Below are 24,328 nucleotides of genomic sequence, written 5' to 3'. Positions count from 1 at the left end.
TATTCTTCCTCTCACCTGGTCAGATCACAGGGCCATTATCTTTGGGATCCATACACGGCACGCTAACCCTCCCCATTCCAGGCCACGAACTAGATTAGGGACCCGTGCTTGGAAAAATGCGGATATCCATCAGATGGCAGATATCCTGACACTATCCTTTCCTATGGGGATAGCCAATCCTGTCTTCTCAGCCTCCGACTTCCAAGACTGGATTCGGAATGCTGCTGATCAGGTGGCGCCGGAGAAGTTTACGCGACCTAACAGATTATCCCCTTCGGCGGTTTGGTATACCGAAGAGCTTAGGCTCCACCGACAACATTGCAGGAACTTAGAAAGGCGCTGGAGGAAATTTTACTGCCCCATAGCCAAGCATTCCTACAAAGACGCCCTGACAATATACAAAAAGGCTATCATTGCCCGAAAAAGTGCATTTTTCTCGGCTCAAATCGAGAATGCCAGCAACTCTGCTAGAGAGCTGTTTTCAGTGGTCACCACTCTGTCCACCCCCTCTACGGGACCTGGGGTCGAACCCTCTCAGTCTCTCTGTAATGCTCTGTCCAGCTTTTTCACCACTAAGGTAGCAGATATATACTCATCCTTTGCAGGGAACGCAGAGACAAGATCCAGAGTCTGCAGTGGTGTAGAACCCGCCACCGATCATGATCCCTTCTCTTCCTTTGCTCCCATTACGCAAGATCAAATCAGCAGACTTATCTTTACTACCAAGTCTGGCTCCCCCTTAGACCCCTGCCCTCCTTCAGTGATGGCTAACCTTAGCGAGGTGATCTCTTATCCACTTATGAAAATCTGTGACACCGCATTTCAAACTGGTCACTATCCAGATCTTTGGAAGAAGGCCGTGATCAAACCTCTCCTGAAGGAACCCTCCCTGGACCCCACAGCTCTGGCCAGCTATAGACCAATAGCGTGTCTCCCCTTTCCTGCCAAAATATGCGAATCTCTGATGAATAAACAACTCTCAGAGTTCATCGATACTCACCAACTTCTCGACGAAACGCAGTTTGGCTTTAGGAAAGGTCATGGAACTGAGACCGCTTTAATAAAAGCTTCAGATGAGATTAGAGCCATTATGGACCAGGGAGGTGTGGCTGTCCTGATTCTGCTGGATTTGTCCACAGCCTTTGACACGGTCGACCATGATATTCTGGTCGACCATGTCACAGCCCTGGGGATAAACGGTATGGCTAGAAATCTCATTTCATCTTTTCTTGCCTACCGTACCCAGACAGTGAAGTTGGGTAACTTCTATTCTCCTGTCTCTGCACTCCCCTGTGGAGTCCCACAGGGCTCCTCGCTAAGTCCAACGCTATTTAATATCCATGTAGCAGACTTAGCGAGGGTAATAAAGGCCCATGGGCTGCGACTTACATCCTACGCAGATGACACCCAACTGGTTCTGGCAATACACAAGGACGGCCCAGCGGTGGCAGCTAATTTCCAAAGCGCCATGCTTGCTGTCAGTACCTGGATGTCCTCCAACTGTCTGAGGCTTAACTCGGACAAAACTGAGGTCATGACCTTTGGTAATCTCTCCCCGGTTTGGTCTTCTGCCTGGTGGCCTGACCAGCTGGGCCCTCCTCCTGTCCCAGTTGATAAGGCCAGAAACCTGGGAGTCATTTTTGACAGCAAGCTGTCATTAAACCTTCATGTCAACAAGGTTGTGTCATCTGCGTTCTTTATTCTAAAGAAAATTAGGAAAATACTGCCTTACCTTCCCACCTCAGCTGGGAAGACCCTGGTCTCTACCCTAGTGTTTTCTAAAATCGATTATGGGAACGCCCTCTTCCTTAATACTCAGAAACTCGTTCTATCTAAGTTGCAGTCCATACAAAATGTTGCTGCAAGAATTCTTCTTGACATCCCCCGCCGCCAGCCAACTACTCCAGCTATTCGTCACCTACATTGGCTAAGAGTAGAGGGCCGCATTAAATTCAAGGCCCTCTGCATTGCCTATAAGGCAGTGCATGGCGTCGGTCCAAAGTTTCTGATTGAAGCATTCCAGTTGTATAGCCCCAAGAGACAGCTGAGATCCGCCAACTCCTGCCTGCTTCCGTTACCTCGCACCAGAACGGCAACCTGGGGAGACAGGCGCTTCCTGGTTGCCACACCTAAACTCTGGAACCTTTTGCCACTCACCATAAAAACTGCCCCCAATTTGATAAGCTTTCGTAGGCTCTTAAAGACATGGCTGTTCAATCAGTAATCCTGCGGCTTGGTCTCTCGTTTTTGTCACATGCGCCGAGACACCTTCGGGTATTTGTTTGCGCAATAAAAATCGCGAAATAAAATAAAATAAATAAATAAATAATTCACTTTCCTTGCATGAAAAGAAAAGGCTGTAGGATATCAGATTTTTTGTAACACACAAAAAAATGTAAATACTTGTAAAGGAACTGTGCATATTCAGCAGTTAGGAAATCAGAAATGAAGCACTTGTTTGTAACTCTGAAGTGTGATGGAATAAAAGATTTTAATAGGTTCAAAACATATCAAAGCACTTTACCCGGAGATTCACAAATGCTAAGTATACACTGAAACCGGATTTCCAATCATTATCATTTGTGTGCAGTATAGTTTTATCAGTAAAACTGTATGTCTGTGCATATTTAGTCTTGATTTCAATGTAAAATGTGTCATCTGTAAATGGCAGTGTGCTACCACACAATGCTCTAGTTACACACAAAAATAAAGCGCCCGGCTCATGTACTTTAAAGCTAGGTGGGTTGCAAACGTTTGTTGCTCTAAGTATTGGGTTGTGGTTTTAAAATGTTTGGGAAGTACTACGATAAAGGCTAGTTTTCTTCCTGGGCAAATTTTAATGAACAACCATTGGTGCAATTGAGTCTAGAATAAACGTGTTCTGAAGAATTGCATGCATATGAACTCAAATGTGTAAATTTGAAGCTTTTGATAATTTTTTACAGAACAGTTTCATATGGATGCAATTTGTTATGCTGTGAAATTTCTTTCGGAGTATCCTTTATTTATCTGAAAAAGTCAGATCAGCAAAGGACTTTCCCAATATAAATTTACAACAGCATTGGCAGGAGACAGGAACTGATAAAGTAATAAATAATAATTTCTATATGTAAAGAGAGAACATATCACCCCTTAAGGTTTCAAGGTGCTGGGGGCCGTCGGAGAGATTGTGAGTTATTGCCCAGAGTCATATGATGCTGAGCTGAGCTGCCACCGGCGATTAAACCGCGAGCGTAGCACTCCAGAGTCAGCCGCTTTGACCACTGCACCACAAATCTCCCTTAAAGTGTGGAATGTGGCCTGTGCTGACATCTGGTGTAGAGCATCCTGCAGTCATATCACAAGCACAAAGGCAATATCAAAGTAATAAATTAAAAACAAAAACATTGGCACAGAAAGGATTTAGCTTGTGTGTGGGACCTGGGCGGAGCTTGCAGCATTTCACTCTATTAAAGTTGCCGAAAAACTCCACCAAATTCTGCGGAGTTCTGTGAGCAGGCGGAGTATTTCTCAGCCGGCCCTAATGAAGTCCCCTCGGCTGCTGAGGGTTGTTGGGGGCCAGGAACCCCTATTGCTGTGACAAGTAAGTAGGAATGCTAAGATGTAGTCGGAGGATCTGCCCCCTTTCTCAACCACTTTCCAAAGGAGCCTCCTTGCGCACTACTAGTTGGGGATGAAGTCCCCATGGCTGCTGAGGGTCGTTGGGACCAATAACCCCTATTGTTATGACAAGTAAGTCCCCCACAGCGGGACTGCTGAGACATTGTCAGAGGCCCCACCCCCTTTTTCAACCACTCTGCACATGGGCCTCCTGGTGCACTACTGGTTTGGGGATGAAGTCCTTTTGGCTCCTGAGAGTCGTTTGGGCCCAAGAACCGCTATTGTTATGACAAGTAAACCCCCATAGCGAGATTGCTGAGATGTTCCCAGAGGCCCTGCCCCCTTTCTCAATCACTCTGCAAAGGGGCCTCCTGTAGCACTACTGGTTGGAGGATGAACTCTCCTTGGCTTCTGAGGATTGTTGGGGGCCAAGAACCCCTATTGTTACGACAAGTAAGTACCCCACTGTGGGACGGCTCAGTTGTCCGGTCCGCCCCTTTTCTCAACCTCTGCACAGGGGCCTCCTGGTGCTTTACTGGTTGGGGGATGAAGTCTCCTTGGCTTCTGAGGGTTTCCTGGCTGCTTGCAAGCACCCGTCAAGTCTTGTCGCGCTCCCCCATCTGTGAAATGACGTAACGAATGCGCCAATGGAAAATAAATTGTGCTCATTTGCAGAGTACGGACATTATCAGTAACTACGATATTTGCGAAAAGCAGAGTTGCCAAATTCTGGAAACTACTCGAGCGGAGCACACTTTTTCACTCAGGCCTACTTGTGTGCGGACTGCTCCTTGTGAAAGAGCAAAACGCAGTCCCTCAAAGTGAAGTTATTGAGTGGCTGAAGTGGACAGATTCCCTGACTCTGGCTGTATACTGTAGGGGTTGGACACAAAATGTGAATGACCCACTAGCAGACCAATGGCTGAAGAAAGCTGGCTGAACGCCCCTTTAAATAAGTATATATTTTTTAAAAAGCAAAAGGCTTTGGCTAACATCAGACCTAAGAAGACACAAACCCTAGAATTATATGAACTGCAGGAGTTTTCAACAGCAAATCCTATAGAACATCAGGTTTACAGGATAACCACGGACTACACAAAAGGTTAACAATATTATCTGTTTCCTGTTAGAAGAGGCACCCACCATTCAGCTCCAAGCTATGCTATTATTGTGTGTGTGCATGACCACGTTCCTTGAAGTCAAGTAGCAAAATCAACTAATGCTTCTATGGCCTGTATGTTCTCAGCATTTGTGTTGCTAGCAAGGTGCCCATTTATTTTGTGATGCACAGTTTCGATCCTTGGTGTTGGGTGATTTGCTCCTGCAGAAATATGTAACACCTGTCTTCAATCCTTGGTGCCCAAATCAGACTGCTCTTAATGTTGATAATTGTGAAGATGTCAGTTGTACTCCATTTTGCTTTTTGGAGTGTATTGTGGGGAATCAGAAATTAAGTGCAACAAACATCTTGACTCTTTCGGAGTTGCACCACAAAGCACCATAGCAAACAGCTGTGGTGTCCATCTTTTTTTGTGAGGCTTAATTTGACAGGAAAATATTGGTATGGATGTATTATCTGCATACAGTGTACTTGAATTATTCGAACATGTGATGAGTAAAAATCATTTTTCCAAAGTACAGCTTTTCTACCATCTCACCCTTGAAGCTTTGGGAACTGGTAACATTGTAAATCAAGCACCCCACTCGAACCTCTAAAATTCTATTGTTTTTATCAATTTGCCCCAGTATTCTCAGCCCACTGGTCTTCTTTTTATCTTTTTTATCTGGCATGACTCGTACCCGGCGGAAAGAAAGAGTTAGTATACAACTCTCTTTTATTTGGTGAGATTCCTACCCAGCTACAAGAAAGAGTGAGTGTCTCACTCTCTTTCATTTGGTGAAATTCCCACACAGCTAAAAGAAAGAGTGAATATACCAAGCTCCCTCCTCACTAAAAGAGTTAGTACTCCACTCTCTTTTATCTGGACCTGTCTCATACCTGGTATGATTCCCACCTAAATAAAGAAAGACTTTGTACAACACTCCTCTAAAAACAATCCTGGATCCCTCTTCTCTTTCTAATTATGGGCTGAATATTCTACTTCCAGCAGTTACCCCAATCCTTGAGCATTATGATACCTCTAGGCTCTCCTGTTTTTAGTGTTTATTTTTGTGGGTTTCAGTGTTGTGTACTCTGTGTTTTCCAAATCTTTTGAAATCAGTGCTTACCAGTGTTTATTCAGCTATGTAACTGCCAAAATAGAGAAAAAATGAGTTTTTTCATTGTTTACAAAACATTGTTTTTTGCTGTGGTTGTAGATATTTAATTTGAAGAAGTAATGAAGGGTATGTAGTGTCTTCATTGGCAGTGCAGCCACTACATTTGTGTTAGACTGTTTAAAGCATAGAATTACGTGTTGCAATCTCACTCACATCTCATTTCCCACCCTCACATCTCATTACCTCTCACACTCACTCTGTCAGGATATTGTCTGGTTTACAGGACTATTAATGGATTAAACAAGTAAGAGTACTATATTCAAATGGTATAATAAACAAATTCCTATACATAGGTTGAGGGTCATTCTCTGACTCCTTACTGAATATTAAGACATTTTAAGGTTGGTCAATCCTGCCAACAGCATAGTACCTCATGCAACCTTTAAACTTTTGAATTACACCTGATTCATGTGCAGCCCAGCATTCTAAGGCACCTGAAATTTGACACTTGAGGCACGCTTGACACTGCTTTCTGTACTCTTTGCCCTACTATGGTAGTGCTGTAGTTTTGTGGACATTCGTAGTTGCCCAGTGTCCCCATTGCAAACGTCTCACTTTAAGTCAGTCCTGACCTGTTAACAGACATCTCATTGTATTCTAGGACTTGAATGTCTGCTGATAACATTGTAACTATAGGCTCAAAAACCCCAGTGGTAAAATGCAGTTGGGTATAAAGCAAAGATTAGCTGAAAGTATCACATATATCAATGGGACACCTTGCAGCTGTTAATTTTCAGCACTGAAGTGGTGATAACGGCAGCCACAGAAGACCTCCATCTGTCTGCTGACGGCATCTGTGTCAGCGCCCTGCATTTTCTGGATCTATCTGCAGCATTTGGCTCGGCCAACCACTAGCTCTTGCTACACACATAAATATACTTTTGCCTTTGCAGTAGCATCAACTGCCAGCAGTATGTTAATGCATATGATTTGGGGTCTTGCATTTCTAGAGGATAGAAAGCGTGCAACACCTGCTTTTGTGTGGTGGTGTACTGATCCTTCATTTAGGTTTCATTTTGCAAGCAAACTGTATGCATCATTGCCACAATGGAACTAATGACGCAAATGGATAGTACCGCATATGAGACATCACTATCAAAGTTCAAATATTGGAATGCAGTCATTTCTAGTGTGAATCCTGACTTTTCAGAATTTTGCCATGACCAGTGTACACTAAATAAGCATTCAATATTCCCCTTTGCTAGAGTAAATCTCATTTTCATTTTCTGTACTTGGTCACTTGTGAACACTACCAGTTTTGCTATTTAAGTACAGTGCATTTCGATGTGAACTTTGTATCCAAACACATTTGTTTTAGGACATTCAGTGAAAGACTGCATAGGTTACTCACAGACAGCGCAAGCTTTTGTGTCCTCATCATAAAATCTTATATAAATTATTTCAATTATATTGTGGATTACCCGCATGTTGCATATGCACAATCTGTGCAATTTTGCTTGGTCTTATTCCTTTGAAAACTTTGTTATCGACTAACCATTTTTTGAGGAAAATGACGCAGAATGAAAAATTTCCTAGCTAACGCAACGGAAAGTTTCAATTCTATTAAGGACTCGGAGGCGAGGATTTTTTTGTTCACTTTATTGAATAGCAGCCACTTTAAAGTCAAAAACTACTTTTCCCATGAACCATAGGGAATAACTTCAAAACAATAGAGTGTCCATAGATAGAATGTCCCATCCAGTGCACAAATCAGGAGTCCCCAGAGTGCTGATAGTCCTCTGTCCCTGACCATGCTTCCTCTTTCGTCGCTCGGTCAGCCAGTAAATCCGCATCAGGAGTCTTGTTTGCTTGAATCCCCTGGAAATTAAAAGAAAGAGTGAGCGACAGTAATGGCTAAGGTTTAGCCCTGAGGAGAGAAAACGTCGAAGCATGTATATAATCACAATACAGCAAAATCATATCAAAACAACAGTACTAAAACAGCGTACTTACTCCAATACGAGGGAGGGAAAGTAGTCAACGAAGTTGTACCCTAGGTGGGATAATCCTCGGCTCCGAGTCCTTGATAGAATTTAAACTTTCCGTTACGTTAGCTAGGAAATTTTTCATTCTATGTCAGGACCGGAGGCGAGGATTATGCTCGTTTAAAGCTTGCTCACAACCAAATGAGCCATGTCAACCACCGGTTTGAAGTAAAGCCGTTTAAAGGTAGAGTCTGAAGACACATCCGCAGCATTCAGAATGTCTTCCAGACGAGCTCCCAGGGTAAAAGCTTTAGAGGCCATAGCTCCTCTGGTAGAATGAGCACCAAACGCTCGTACATCGATGCCTGCTTCTTGCATTATCCATCGCACCCAATGGGCAATCGTGGGGGAAGACACCGCCTTGTGGGGCTTTTTGAGCGCTATGAGCAACTGGCGTTCCTCAGGAGGCCTGAATTCCTCTGTCATCTCCTCGTCAGCTTTGAGACACGCAACTACACATAATTTCGGGGAGTCCGGAAAAGCGGGGTAGGAGACCGAAGTCGTACCGCACTTAGTGCGTCTACGTATGGTGAACATTACACCGGAGGGGGAGAACATTCTACCGGACATGTCCAGAGCCCTGACGTCCGAAACCCGTCTGCAGGAGATCAGACACAGTATCATAGCTAGCTTCGCTGACAGTTCCTTCCTGGAGAGGAATCTATTCGGTTGCCAGGATTGGAATAGGTTCAACACCCTGTTGACATCCCACAACTGAGAGTAACGAGGTTCCGGGGGAAGCGAGAGACGTATACCCCGAAGGAGACGACAAACTAAAGGATGTTCTCCAACAGGTGAACCATCAACTAAAGCATGACCAGCGGAAATTGCGGATCTGAAGGTATTGATGGTTCTGTAAGCGAGACCGTCCTCTGCTAGGGAGGGCAGAAAATTCAAGATGGCGGTCACATCAGCTGGCATGGGATTGATACTCCATCGCAGACACCAACGACGCCACCTTCTCCAGGTGGACCGATTACGCTTGAGGGTGCTGTCTGCCCAGGACTTGGACAAGAAACTCTCAGCCGCTCCCAAAAGGCCTGGGACCGCCCATCGTCCCCTGTAATCCGCCATGCCATGAGAGCCAGGAAGCCCTGCTCTATCAACGGATGAGGACACTCGTCCGGATTGAGAAGAAGAGCTGGAAAGAGGGGGAGTAGGATTGGAGAATCCCAGGAAAGTTCCAGTAGAACCGGAAACCACACTTGAGACCTCCAGATCGGCAAAATGAGCACAATGCTTGCTTCTTGGGGTCGAACCTGGGCAGAGACCCGAGTTATCATCGCAAACAGGGGAAAGGCATAGCCTATTTCGGTATGCAAGTCCTGGAGAAACGCGTCCGTCTGCTCCGCCAGAGGGTCAGGCCTCCAACTTTAGAAACGGGGAAGCTGGTGATCCAGGTGAGAGGCAAAGAGGCCCACCAAGAAGGGACCCCAAAGACTCTAGAGATCCGCGAACACTCCCGGGTGTAGTTTTCAGAGGCTCAGATTGTGGAAGTGGCGCAAGTGAAAGTCTGCCACTTGGTTGTCCTGCCCGGGCAGGTACTCCGCCGTGACAGAGATCGGGCGATCCAGGCAGTACTGCCAGAAGTTCACAGCCAGGTCCAAAAGAGCTCTTGAGCGAGTACCTCCAGATGATTGATATATCGGACAGCCGAGATATTGTCCATCTTGAGAAGGACGTAGGAGGGAATCGAGTCCTTGGTCCAGCATTTGATCGCGAACAATCCTGCCAAAAGTTCCAGACAGTTGATATGTAATTGTTGCTCCGACGGAGACCACACCACCCCGTGGTGAAGTCGCCACACTTCGCGCCCCAGCCGGATCTGCTCGCGTCGGACTCGATAACGATGTCTGGCGCGGACCCGAAACTGGCCCGACCATTCCTGGCTTCTATGTTGGAAAGCCACCACTGAAGCTCTTCCCTGGCTTCTAGTGTCAGACTCACTTTGTGGGAGTAAGGACGGCCCTTGCGTAGGTGCGCCCCTTTGAGTCGTTGAAGTGCTCTGTAGTGGAGCTGACCTGGGAAGATAGCTTGAATGGAGGCCGACAGAAGGCCCACCACCCGAACTAATTGTCTGAGGGAAATCTGAGTCAGGGATAAAGCCCTTCGAATTTTCGTCATCTTGGAAGCGGGAAGGCTGAGAGTAGACTCCACTGAATCTATTAAGAAACCGAGAAAAACTACCCTTTGGGACGGAACCAGAGTGGACTTGGTTTCGTTTATCACGAACCCTAGGTTCTGAAGAAGATCCACCGCAGTTTGCAGGTGACGAGAAAGGGTTCGAGGATCCTGCGCCATTGGCAGAATGCCGTCCAAATAGACAATGAGTCTCACGCCCGACACCTGGAGGCGTTCTATCGCCGGCCACAAAACCTTGGTGAAACACCAAGGGGCGGAGGTCAGGCCGATGGGAAGGCTGGAGAACTCGTAAGTCTTGTTGCACCAAGGGAACGGCAAGAACCGGCGGTGAGGGGGAAAGATGGGGATCACTAAGTAAGCGTCCTTGAGGTCGAGGCGCGCCATCCAGTCGCCCGGACGGAGAATATCGCAAAGAAGATGGATCCCCTCCATCTTGAAGTGGTGGTAAACCAGCAACTCGTTGAATTCGTGTAAATTTATGACCGGACGCTGGCCCCCATCCACTTTGTCTACGAGGAAGAGGTTGCTGAGGAAACCTCTGGGGTGCGGCAGGGTTTCTACTATCGCCCCTTTGTCTAGAAGGGAACGGACCTCCTGGCTGACCAGAACGGCGTCTGCCTCAAAAAAACAGAGTTGGCGGGGAGGAACGAGCTGCAAAGGAGTCCCCTAAAACTCCCCCGTGATGGAAGTCCACATTGGGAAAAATGCGACAGACAGCTCCCCACTTTTAGAAGGGAGAACAATCACCAGAAGAATTGGAGCCTTCTCCTCCTCTGCCACCTCTGTTCTTGCCTCGGCGTCCACGGGTGGGGTAAAAGTTTCCAAAGCGGGCTTGATCCTGATATTGTCCTTGATTGGAGCCTTGCCCTCTGTGCTGATTTGGACGGCTGGACGAGCGGCCCCTACCCTGCCCGGTCCCGCGGAAAACCCGAGGGCGAAATACCTTCCTGATGGAAGTCTGCACTCTATCCAGGGAGGTAAAGGTGTTAACGAACCTCCCTAGCTCCTTGATAAAGGGTTCGCCAAAGAGGCCGCCCTGTGCGACTGGGCCCGCTTCAGTGTCCGCCAGATCCCCAAGCTTGGGGTCAACCTTGATGAGAAGTGACCTGCGCCGTTCTGTGGAAAGCACGCAGTTGGTGTTCCCGAGGAACACCACAACACGCTGGGCCCAGGAAGAGAGGTGTTCACAGGATATGAGAGAGCCTGAGACCTTGGCCTCTTCGGCTATATCTAGGATTTTGGTAGCGGGCCCAAAGACATCCAGTAGTTTGTCTTGACAGGCGCGCCAGGACCTGTCGATGCCTTTCTTGGGGTCTTTGACAAATTTTTGTAAAAAAGTAGCCATTCTGGGGTCAATCTCAGGAGTGGCGGCTACCTTCCCCTCCAAGGAAGGGCGGGGGCACTCTGCCCTAAGGCAACTATGAGCTGTCGGCTCAAGAGGGTGGCGGATCCTGCTGGCCACATACTGGGCGACCTTCTCAGAGGGGGCCCAGTCAGAGGAGCGTGGATGCAAGACATCGTCCGGGTCCAGCATGTCCGCACACAAGTTTGGCTCGGTAGAGGCTGGCGCTGACTTGGAAGGAAGCCAGGGGCGGGACTGTTCAGGAGAGGCGTCCGGGTCCCCAGGGTCCCCGTCTGCCGAAGTAGAGGGGGTTCCTGGCGGAACAGAACTGGCAAGAAAAGCTTGTTTAAGGCGGCTGAATGCATCAGAATCCACCCCGCATCCCTAGCACGTTTGGCTGGTGGTTGGTGTATGTCTGTGGCTTGACAGCTGGGGGAAAGGCCTTTGGACGAGGCCTGCGCGGCTCTGGCTAGCTTTTCGCAGGCCTGGTCAATTTTTCGGGATAGCCACTCCTCAAGAGGGGTAATGGCGTGCTCTACCGCCTTATGTATTGAGTCATCAACCGTGTCATAAAAGTCATCATCCCATGGAAGAGGGTCCTCTTCCCATTGATCGTCTGGATAGACGTCGTCCTGATAGGTCTCCATGGAGAGATAAGTAAGATAACAGGTAAGTGATGACTAGAGCAGTAGAAAAATCGAGGCGGTAAACCTCTAATAATGGGGGGCTGGGTGTCAGCCGGTAATATGGGCGGGCAGTGCTCGCAATTTAAGGCCCGAAAGCCTGGGACCCAAACAGCCCTGGTGCAAAAATATATAAATGGGCAGTCTGCCAGCAAATGGATACCTGCAGAGCGAATCTGCACTACAGAGTCTGCCAACAGAGTGTTATTGGCCTACAATATACGGACCCCCAGGCAGTCAAACGCTGCCAAATGCTGCCTAACAGCAGCTACAGACCCGTGAAAACAGGCGTTCAAGGGGGGTGAGGAGAAAAACATGCAATTAAGTGCCTAATGGCAAAGAGCACTGACCCTTGTCAGGGGTGTAGGGCAGACACAGACAAGGCTCACGCGGCAATGCAGCCTGGGTTTCGACGCAATCAGGAATGCGCAGAATCCCAGGCGCGCGCCGCGTCAGAGACGCTGTCAGGCGCCCTCTGGCGGCATGACGCATACACCGCAAGCCGGCACCGAGGTACGGCCGCTTGGGAGCAGGGAGACTCCCACGGCCGGAGCGAGGCACCGAGTAGCGGCGGCTAGCAGATGAAATCAAACCCTGATAGGAAAACACGTTTGACATTCAAAACGGGCGACGCGCCCCTGACAACGCGTCGTGAAAGAACGGCAAACACAGAAACGCTGCAGGCTGTCAAGCCGCGTGAACGAAAACAAAGCCTGCGATCATACAGTTCAAACAGCAATAACCTGATTATATATATAAAGCAATACCATAAATTCTCATAACAATGCAACAGAAGGAAAAAAGGAGACTTATCTTGGCTGCAAGCACCGAAGAAAGAGGAAGCATGGTCAGGGACAGAGGACTATCAGCACCCTGGGAACTCCTGATTGGTGCACTGGATGGGACATTCTATCTATGGACACTCTATTGTTTTGATGTTATTCCCTATGGTTCATGGGAAAGGTCGTTTTTGACCTTAAAGTGGCTGCTATTCAATAAAGTGAAGAAAGAATAGCATAATCCTCGCCTCCGGTCCTGACATAGAATTGAACACTGATGGTCTTCCAATTTGGCAATTTTGATATAGAATGTTTATATAAAATCAATGTATTTAAAAAATAAAAACACAATTAATCATACAATTTAAAACAAAGTCATTAGTACCTGATGCTGAGATAATACTTGTAATATTTTCTGTTACATATGTGTCTTTGAATGAATAATGGCTTATGGAGGGATTACAAACTTACTTGTAAGCAATCATGTGAGGAAAAAAAAAATCACAGATAAAATAATTCCAATTTAATGTTGCTCATAGAATAAAGTAGTACCTGGTGAATTGTACTGGAAAGTCCTTTTTGGTGGATCATCGCCTATCTTTGCTACTGGTATATTGTTTGCACTGATGAAATAATAAGTATCCGGTTTTACAGGAAAGGCATCATGGCAAAATCTCCACTAGAATAGAACCACAAAGAACAATTATATCCATCTTTAAGGAAGTTGCCAGCTAAGTTTGTTTCACATTGCTCTTTTGTAAAAATATATTTCAGGAAAAGTGAATAAATTAACAGAAACTTGTGAATTGCGAGCCAGAACCAAATCTTTAATGTTATTACCCCAAATAATTATGTAAACTTTGTCATTACACATTCAAAAACCACACACATATTCATTGGCAAAGCCAAAAGGTGTTGCTTTAACAGTAATTTGTGACTGTCCCTGTTATCTTTTCCAGCACCAGATTTGTTTGTAATGCTCTTGCAACCAGCCACACTAAAAGTTTAAAAACTGTTGTTTTCTATATTTACAAGATGGTCGCCACATTGCGTTATGCAACATGATGATGCACTGTGATGGGTGTCTGGAATGTATAGAATAATTGTTTTTTCTATTCCTTTTAAACTCCTAAAGTGGCTATCAAGTTGTGTCGCAATGTGATGGCACTTTATACAAGCATCTTGCATTGGCAAAGTCAACTGAGGCAGCAAACCTGGATTAGAAGAGGGGCAGGCAGCTCTGGAAGGAGCAAAGACAATGAATAGGGGATGTAAAGCGGGACGAAGCACAGGAGAAACAGGGGGGCGTGGAGGAGCCAATATAAAGTCAAAAGCAGAGTGTGACTATTGATTATATTAATTGTTGAGACATGAACGATATTGTATTGTGCGAAGATAAACAGGTTGTTTGACAATACTGAGATACAGACTTTATGGAGCATTTCTCCCAATCAATGGAGGAATTATGTCTTATGTCTGCAAATATTCAATGAGCTATGGTTCTGTGAATAGTATTTGCAAGGCTAAAAGGGGGGATTTGAGACAGACTGTTTGATTTGGTCTCAAAAGAATTCTTTCTTATTGATTAGAGCTCTTTATTATGCAAAATGGTTTGCAGGCTGTCTGTTGTGGTGAAGAAGGTAGCTGGGATTGAGAATGTGGATTTGGAGAAATCAGGAACTGAGAACCTTGAAGCTCAAAAGAGATCCCAAATGAATATATGGAGGAAAGGCAAGGGGTAATTATAGATTGCAGTTGGCTATCCACTTAAGCTAGTGTTGCAGGATACACCCTAAATCCCTAAATGTAATCACTTCGGCCCAAGAAAATCAGCCTGAGTTATTTGTTGGCCGTTATCTTCCACAAGAATATCTATAACTGTTACGTTTCAAAGACTGAGGTACAAATTGGGAAAATGTTTTGTGGGGTCTGTTTCCTTTCAGGTCTTCAAGATCTATATTTCCAATAGCGTGTTATTTTAAGTCCCTGACTCCATTATTTTCTATGGGAGTGTGTCAGGACTTGTGATTGGCCATGTGTGGTGCGTATTTTACACCAAGGCTGGGCTGGATTATATTTATTACAGTTTTTTTCACCTTTAGGACTGTAGAAACTAAAGAAGTGTAGTTGTGAACAGCAATAGGCTGTTTTCTGAGTGGGTATTTGCAGTAGTATATCCCTGCCTAAACCCCTCCCTACATTTCCCTAGCCTCTCTCATTTTGTGGTAAGTGTATCCCATTTTTGAACCACTTCCTCTCGTCCCTCCCACATACACACCTAAATAACATGCAGAGATCACCGCTACATTGGCAGAGTGCTCCACATAAAAAAACAGCAGAGGCGGAGGTCGCCACAGGTAGGTTAATGAATAGCATTTTGTAGTTCATCAGTAGCACTAATGCAGCATTGTGGGAGGGCTTTCCATATCTGGCAGCCACAACTTAAAATGATTTGCCTCCTATGTGTGCACGTTGGGAATCTAGGGACCTGCAAAGGAAGGCATCTGATGATTACAGTGTGGGACCCGGGACATAATATGAGAATAGGTTTGAGGCTCGATGGACATGGCATAGTGCATTAAAGTGATCCTCTTTTCCCTGGGAGCCAATGAGGAGTGCCCAGTGCCACTGATGACGAACAGTGTCTGGGGCGGGCCAGCAAGCTTAGCTGCCCCCATTTCCACCCAGATCTGGAATAAGAATATGCCAAATAGTGTAATTTTGTTCCTGCAAATTACGCAAGATGTCAGGAAAATTATGCTAAATTATATGTAAAAACAATTAATTCACTCTGTGGCATCTCAAGTGAACAGTGTACATGAGGGCATATTTTGCAAGATACTAACAAGGGAACTGGTTCACGTAGAAAGTATATCTTGTGACATATTTTCTACTTAAAACTGTCTTCAGCGAAACTGTTTCTGCTTCAAAAAGTCCTCTGCAGAAAACAAATGAGCAACATTTTGCACTGGCTTAATTTTCAACATTTCACATAATTTGCATAAATTACAAAAACATAAGGGAAAACGAAAAATGTTGTCTGTGCATAATCTGGAAGTGGATGCCCTGTGCTTTTAGTCAAGCTGTTTTCTTAGGCTAATATAATAAAGACGAAGTGTAGCACCAATGACTTCCATGATGCCCTCCCGTAGCATGACCAGTGTGTCAGGATAAGAGTAGTACACTGCATCAAGCTTTGGCAAAACCAAAGAAAAACAAAACAACGTTTATTTTTGCTTTTACAATAGATTGTATCCTTCAGAGAGGTTTTGAATTTAGTAGAAAATGAAGAACTCAAATGAATTATAATTTTTGGAGAGGCTGGTATGAGTCAATGAGATTTGCAGGGTTGTACGCTTTAGGGAATTCTTAGAAGAGTTTATGAACAATTTTGGCAGTCACTACACACCAGTTAAGGAAGGCAGCTGAAGATGCTGTGCATTATGCTGAATTCATGCAGGTAACATTTTGGAATCAAGTCATAAATTCTACGCATGCACGTGATAACAAAGTCTTACTAGTTCGCCATTCGGACTGGTTGAACTTTCGAAGGGCTCTGTGTAATTGCACCGAACAGTGAATGTCTCCTCCGTAGCATCGTCTTGAAATATTTGCAGTTCGATGAAAGTGGCCTTCAGGTGCGTGATGCTTCCTGCAATAAAACATTAATGATGAAACAGCACAGTGTTCCATGCATCGCCATAAACCGTAATCCATGCTTCAGACCACTTTTTAATTATGTAGAATTGAACCACGAGTGAATGAGATTTGAGTGACAAGTAATCAGACCTACATGTGCTGAACGTTGTTTTGTTAATTTTCTGAAATCCAATAATCTTTTATCGTCGTAATGCGTTTTTTATTACAGTTTGTTCTAACCCAGTGCATATGCCTATTTGTCGTGTATTTGACGTCGAATTTAGGGGCATATTTATAATAAAGTGGCAGAGCACGGGTTAGCTCTAAAACAGCTAACGCCGCGCTCCGTCACTTTAGAAACGCAGGGATGCGCCTTATTTACAAAAATACAGTGCAGCCCTGCGTTTCTCCAGGTGCTGGCACTAAATTCAGCTGCCTAGAGCCAATGCCTGCGTTGAGGAAATTATTGTTTATGTGCAGGAAGGTGTCTCTTCCTGCACAGAAATAATCCAGAATGGTGATTTGTAACTTCTATGTGTGCTGCACACATAGTAGTTGCAAATCGTCATTTTTTTAAATGATTGTTTACATGCAAGAAGGGACACTTTCCTGCACATGAACAGTTAATCATTGCGATTTGCTGTTTCTAACACACAAAAACAGCAAAAATGAGGCGTGATAAAGTATTTCTCCTCGTTTTGCTTTGTTAAGACCAGGTTTTCCCTGCTCTTAATTTTGGCGCTGCCTCCTGTTTGACGCCACCCTTGTAAATAGGGTGCAGTGTCAAAATCAATGGGTGTTGCGTCAGAATGCCCACCACAACATCCATTGCCACCCCTTTCATGCTAAGTGTTGCATGAAAGGGGGCCAGCATTAAGCCATGCTAAGTGGCTTAACGCCACCCTGTAAATAAGGCGAAGCCCCTATCGCCACAGGAACGTCAGAAAAAGTGATGTTCCTGTGGCGGTAGGGGCTTGTAAATATGCTCCTTAGTGTGCCATTGTATTCAATAAAACATGTGGTGGTCATCACACTGTGCACAGAATTCTGACTTGTGGAAAAATTAAGAGGCACTTGAGGCTTCTAAGTGACTTTGACTCATGTTCTTTGGTCGACCCTCTGATTTTTGCTAGTCCTGAAAGAACTTATATCTTAATACTAAAATGGATAGTAGAATTTGTCTTGTGGTCTTTATTATCATTCGTGAGGTCATGAACAGGGCAATTATGTTTGTGTAGCTAACCATACCTGGCAAATTACATTGGTCCTTAGGTTTGTGGATTGCAATCCTAATCTTCCTTCAATGCGATCCATAACTTCCCTTAAGCGTTTTGATTGTTATTTTTTGGGGGTAGAGGGTTATGATGAAATGTTTGAACAAGTGCTTCACTTTGGCTTTACCTGTGACCTCAGTATTTCTTGAACATGTCCTCCAGTGTTCCCTGTACCCACCCCCATGTCTTCAGAATGCATTGATTGAGCTCTGAAAACACTGATTGAGCCATGAACATATGGTGTAACCTTTGACCGTGACCAGTACCCAATCCCAGCAACCCCTGTCCCTGAGTCCACAAGGCACACTGCCCAGCCACACCATGTATCTGGGTCTTGATACTCCTTGTGGGCGCTGGACACTGGGTTTGGCTTGGTTGGTACATGAGCCACACCCAGTCCTCACACTCTATTAGCCCACCAGGCACTTCCTCTGTTGTTGCGCAGAGGGTTCTGGAAGCAAGGCCTGGCATTTCACAACACATCAAGAACACTTTGTCTGCCTAAGAACTGTAGGAAAGATCCTTTCACCTTTACTGGGAAGCTCTGGACACTAATGGTACCCTTTGGCCAAGATAAGGGTCATCTGCCTTGGTGTTAGCCCACTGAGCACAACATTCATACATGCCCAGAGGACCCTGGGTTACGGATGTTGCCTTCAGTCCCACCATGTCACCTTGGTCAGAGGGTACGGGCATAAGAGGAGTGGGTGAAGTTCATATTCCCCAATTCCAGTGCCCCACTGACTACACCTTCCCTCTTGTGCCCAAGGGCGAGGCTGAAGGCCTTGTTCATGAGGCCCTTGAGACAGAGGAGTGGGCACAGGTTGCGGAAAGCCTATACTCTAAACTACTGAAGGCATGCCCTCTGAGTTCAAGTGGAAGGATGAGTAGACATGTGACAAGGCCCAAGACAATGGCCTATTAGGCCTGTTAGGCGTGGCCAAATCATGATATCCCCCAGTTGTAGGCGCAAGGATACCTATATGTAGACAGCGGTGCTACCGCTTTACCAAATACAATAAATATTTAAGAGGTATTAGGAGTGAGTGGAGGTTCAGTACCTTTTATCATCTATATTCATAAATGATATCAGAAATCACATAACTGATGAGACCATTGCTAACTTCAGGTATTGTTTGACCAGGGACATCATTGATGAAATCACTGTAGCCAGAAAGGATTGTTATTTTCCATGTGTGCGCAGAGACAGTGGCAATGTAGTCTTCTTACTGTATGTTGACAGCGGTGCTCGGATATGTGATTTCATCAAGGGTGTTATTTGTGACATTGGTGTAAGTCCATGAGAAGTGCGCTCTGGGAGTAATGTCTGCATATATTACCAAACATGGGGCATTTACTTGTTTTTTAGGTACTGAATCATTAATATCTCTTTTCAACATACGATTTGTAAAGGGAATTTTATGGATTATCTATATTGTTCGCTAATTACTGACGTTAGTAGAGAACCATGGAAAAACATATATTAGAATATATTTTAGTTAGGCCCTCATATCAATATGATTTTTTTTAAATCCAAGAAAACAGGTCAGGTGAATGGACGTATTGGTCTCAAAAAATGTGTGGTGGGTAAAAGTGTGTGTTTTAAAGTGTATACGTTAAAAATAAGACACAAGTTACAACAATTATACATGTTCACTTTTCACATACATACGCCAACTGAGTTCGAGCAACCGACAGCAGCTGCGCAGCCACCTGAAAATCAGGAGAGTTGGAGTCGGAGGCCGCTCCTTCTCATACCTCACCCTGTCCATTGGAACAGACTGCCAGATGACATACGAGCCTGTTCCAATTTTAGACAGTTCAGAAAACTACTCAAAACGTGGTTGTTCTGTCATTAACCAGTAATCCTCAGTCTGCTGCCTGTCACTTCAGTGTAGAGAGAGATCCCCCTGGGGATGATTCGATTGCGCCTTACAAATCCAAATATTAATAACAGGTATCTGCGAGTACTTATGGAATTCTCATCACCATTTGACCTGAAGTCTGCCACAGAATGAAAATAAATTAGTGCCCATACACAGGCTAGAAAAAATACACTTTCTGACCGCCGTCAAGGTGGTCGCATCGTAATAATGCAAGCGGGACCGCCGACTCCTTGTCGGGCAGTCCGTTTCGGCTATGATGTCAGTCAGATGCTCATCTGACCGACATCGTAATAGGCCCCTTAATGTCTCTTGCCAAGAATACTTATTTACCAACAATTCCTATTGCAGCAAGTTCTCCATCATCATTATCCACATGCAATCTTCCGATCATTGCAGCCTACAAGGCCGTTACAGCACTACCTTGAGATTGAATAGCATCCCTCATGGAGTTTTCTAAGATTATGGTGCCCCCTGGAGAAAAAATGGAACACTTCGGCTCAGGAGCTTAAGTGATTTCTTCTTCCACTAATATTTAATGTCTTCTTCACTACATTTTGCATTTGGTTTCTTAAATACCTCCTTACAATAATGACGCAAGAGGCAGAGACGTCTGTCGACAGTCACAGAGTGGGTAACTGTTTATTTGATGAAGTTCTTTGCAAACTGCCTTATGCCAGTGACCCTCTTTGTCAGCAGCATCAATGAAAATGCGAAGGAGTTGCAAACAAACACCGCATAATTGTGCACCACTGGTATCGTCCTAGCAGAATTGTAAAAACTACTTCAGGAGATAAATGTTTTCGATACATAGGATTACCCCCCAAACATAATATTATGCATTAACAGTAAAATTGTCATTATGGCTGGAACTGAAATGTATGCATTTTACTGCTGTTAGGGGCATATGTATCAAGTTCCGTTTTTGCAAATCTCAAATAGCGATTTTTAGGGAATCGCTATTTGAGAATTGCAAAACGGGATGTAATAAAAAATTCGCAAATGTTTTGCGATTCCTTGGCATTCCTTAATTGCGATTAGCAAGTTGCTAATCGCAATTAAGGAAAACCTTCCCATTCATTCCTATGGGCTAGGAGGCCCATAGGAATGAATGGGAAGACATTCTCATTTTGCGATTCGCAATTTGAGAATCGCAAAATGAGAATGCAATTCCAAGGGTGCTAGGGTGTCAAAAGGACACCCTGTTGCACCCCTGAAATATGTATGTATGCACATGTGGCGCACATACATGCCCTAAGGGCATGTCTGTGCATCACATGGCACTTTGAAAAATGCCAAAAAGTGCATTTTTCAATGAAATCGCAAATTAACACCAACTTGAAGTTGGTGGTAATTTGCGATTTCTTACGGCCAAATTGCAACTTTTCTAGGCTTCATACATTGCATTTAAGGAATCGCAATTTGCGATTCCTCAAATGCAATCGCAAAATAGAGAATCGCAAATTTTGCGATTCTCTAATTTGCGATGCCCTTTTGGGATGATACATCCCAAAAGGCCTTTTCCCGTTCGCAAACGGTCCGATTCTGAGAATCGGCCAGTTTGCGAACGGGTAAAAGGGTTTGATACATATGCCCCCTGGTTCCCAAATAATGATACGCAAACTGCGCTTAGATTTCAGCCGTTTTACAGCACATTTACATTTACTTGTGAAACAATTTGCAGCACAAGTGCGCTGAAGCTCTTTCCAAAACATTTTTAAATTGAAATTCCATCGCAGCAACATAATTGTTACCCACAAAGACTAATAGATGGGATAAAGCAAGCTTTCTGATCACAATCAAGGCATTTATGGAAATGCATTGTGCATCTTTATGAGAGTGGGGAAAAATTATACGGCTAAATTTGCACGGTGTAGTCTGTCCTTACAAGTGTCTGTGGCTTTAAAAGCGTTAAGCATTTGCTTAGTTGAAGTCTGAGAGACTAGTCAGCTGCATACTTAAAGGGGCAAGGCCTCGTTCATAAAGAATTTGCTGCGACCCGCTCTTGCAGTACTCCTGGCTTACTAGTGAATGACACTTGTGAATGGGGCCAATTGTGTATGTGTAAAAGTATTGAGATGATTGCGTCAAGAACATGCTATACAAGTATATATGACTCTGAGATCTTACGACATGGACAAGAACGTGATTATCTTACCCGATGCGCTTAGAGTCCAGCATATATTCAAATATGGCGTCATGGCTGGTTCGACTTTGAGTTCATATAGATCTGCCGGGATTAGATTGAGTCCTTCCAGCCACTCTTGGGGGTATCCATTACCTTAAAGACATCGGAATATGTAACATGAAAATTAGCTAGGTGAAAAGGAGTGCATGTTATTTGCAATAACAATGGTATATTTCTGAGTTGAACATCCTTTTGAGTTTCACAAGATGCAGCACAAGTGAAGGAAAACTACTTTGATAACGCCTTCTTATAACTATGTAGACAAGCATTGGTAAATGCATTAGGTTTCACCTAAGTGATTAATAATAAGCTGTTTTTTTGTTGTAAGTTGCAACCTGGTGAGCAGGTGTGCAATATAGGTTACTGAAACTCTGTGAAAGTGATCTGACTTGTTTCTTGAGAAAGGCATTATATTGTGCTGTTACTGGTGGTACTATAATCCGGGGAGATTAGGTAAAGGACAGAGGACGAAGAAAAAAACATTCCCCCAGACAAGTACGCTTGAAATGGGTGCATCTATGGGGAGATCAGGTAAAGGGCAGAGGAAAACCTAAACAAGCACAGCGCAATCGTTGTGCAGGCAAAACCTAAAAAATGTGTGCTGACACAAGGGCATTAAATAAAAGACATTGGACGAATTTAAAACATGCAGCCAACAAAAGTATTCCGTTTTTAAAACATTAACCCATATGGTGGCTTCTCATGAAAGCCTGAAACTAGCAACAAACTTAAACCCAGTGCGCGTTCTGTTCAGGGGCGGCTCCTCCGCAATGGCGGAGGAGCATCGCCCCACTTGCTCAGAGCTAACAGGTGAAAAATAAAACGATATTCTATCATCATTCTATTTTTCATCTTCTGGCCGAACCAGCGTGCGTTAGGCTGGCCAAACACACATGCACACTTAGGTTCAAAACAGTTGGGTTGGAGAAACAGCACAGACTCCCTGTCCTGAGCGGAGCATCAAAACGGCCCACTCAGGCCCATCCCAGCGCTCCTCTTATAGCATGAGAGCAGTGCAGGGATTGCACAGGGAGTCTGTGATGCTGTCCCAGTGTATGCTGGGACCCGGAAGAAGAACACCGAGGCGCGACGCGGGAGGCAGATGGCAGCTTCAGGTATGTCTTCCTTTTAAAAGAAATTATTATTAAACTTGCACCCCTGTGCGCCCCCTCCCGCACTCCCCCTCCCCCGCTCCCTCATGCGTCCCATCCACCCGCCCGCCACTTTTTGTTTGTGGCGGCCGTCACGGGTTCTGTTATGTCTAGACGAGATGCAGCAATGCACTTAGGGAATCACTATATTAAGAACGCATGGTATACGTGACAGATAAAATGTCACGATGTGTGTCTGCTGACCCATGTGGCTAAATGAAAAAATGCATTAACAGTGAAAAATGTGACACTGGCAGTATTCGGATTCCAACTGGTGAAAGTGCTGCACTAACGACCAAAGCACTTATGCCTATATCATCTCCGGTGCAGTGAGCACATTTTGGGCCCACATTGGATATAGCCGGAGCTTTAAAAGAAATGCTCTACAAACAAATAAATCCAGCTGCATGTCACTGTCATAATAACTGCCCTGCCCTCCTGCCTATGCAGGACACAGAATTTATAAATCAATGGCACTTTAAAAAAGAAAAACTACCAAGGGATGTAAGTTGACGATTAAATAACGTCCTACAACCAATCCCTAAGAATGCCAAGACAGCATGTCAGAGAAACAAACAGACGAACGTTCGATGCACCCATTAGCAGCCAGGATATTCACTTCCTTACAATGGAAATATTACAGCTCTATGGTGGTGATAACAGCAAGAACCCCGAGGAATACTGGGCTTCTTGAAGTGGAAGCTTTAGCAAAACTGGGTACATTCGTGAGAAGAAAGGATTGTGTGAGAAGCAGCTTAGCAACAGTGGAGCAAACCATTCTTTGCTACAGACAGAGCCACTCAGATTTAGTCCAGAAAAGCATCCATTCTCTTTAAAAGGGTTAATGGTGTAGGCACATGGCCATACCTCGGAAACGTCTAAGAGGGCCTTGATTGTGGTTAATTGTTAAACCTCTGGTCTCACATGGCCTATAATTACGTCCTTCTCTTGCACAGCGAAAAACAAATATTTCCTTTGGCACAGCCATTCTTGTTTACATAGGGGGGAAAAGTGTCCCATGGCAGAAAACAACAGGAGGAGGAATGTAAGTTGCCTAATAGAACAGAAAGTTGTGGTCGGGGAGTACAAGCACGATGAAGCATCATTTTATTACAAAACGTTAATCAAGTTAGGTTTGGCGGACAGAGTGAATTCTGTTAAGCTGAACTTCCCGCATTCTTACTGACCGGGACCAATGTGGCCCATACCTCTCTAGCAGTCATTCAATTGGAACATTACCAATTGCTTCTGCTGGCACATGGGTATGCGGATATCCAATTCAATTTTATTCAGAAAATCCAGTTTGTTCCAGGTGCTTCTTGTAAATGCTTCCTAGTGGCAGCAAATGATGCTATTGGCATCTACTGATTTTTTAACAGAGG

General features: G+C 44.8%; 1 protein-coding gene across 1 annotated transcript in view; it reads right to left on the bottom strand.

Moving 5' to 3' along the window:
* IL17RB (interleukin 17 receptor B) overlaps positions 1-24,328 on the bottom strand; it is a 169,926-nt gene that overhangs the window by 116,245 nt on the left and 29,353 nt on the right. The window contains exons 3-5 of the mRNA XM_085627621.1: positions 21,766-21,888; positions 16,330-16,463; positions 13,364-13,490 (exon numbers count right to left, since the gene is read on the bottom strand). Coding sequence (XP_085483747.1) covers positions 13,364-13,490; positions 16,330-16,463; positions 21,766-21,888 — 384 coding nt within the window. The remainder of the gene's footprint in view (positions 1-13,363; positions 13,491-16,329; positions 16,464-21,765; positions 21,889-24,328) is intronic.

This window comes from Triturus cristatus, chromosome 9 (assembly GCF_964204655.1).
Source record: "Triturus cristatus chromosome 9, aTriCri1.1, whole genome shotgun sequence".
NCBI lineage: Eukaryota > Metazoa > Chordata > Amphibia > Caudata > Salamandridae > Triturus > Triturus cristatus.
This window is presented reverse-complemented; position numbering and strand designations above follow the sequence as displayed.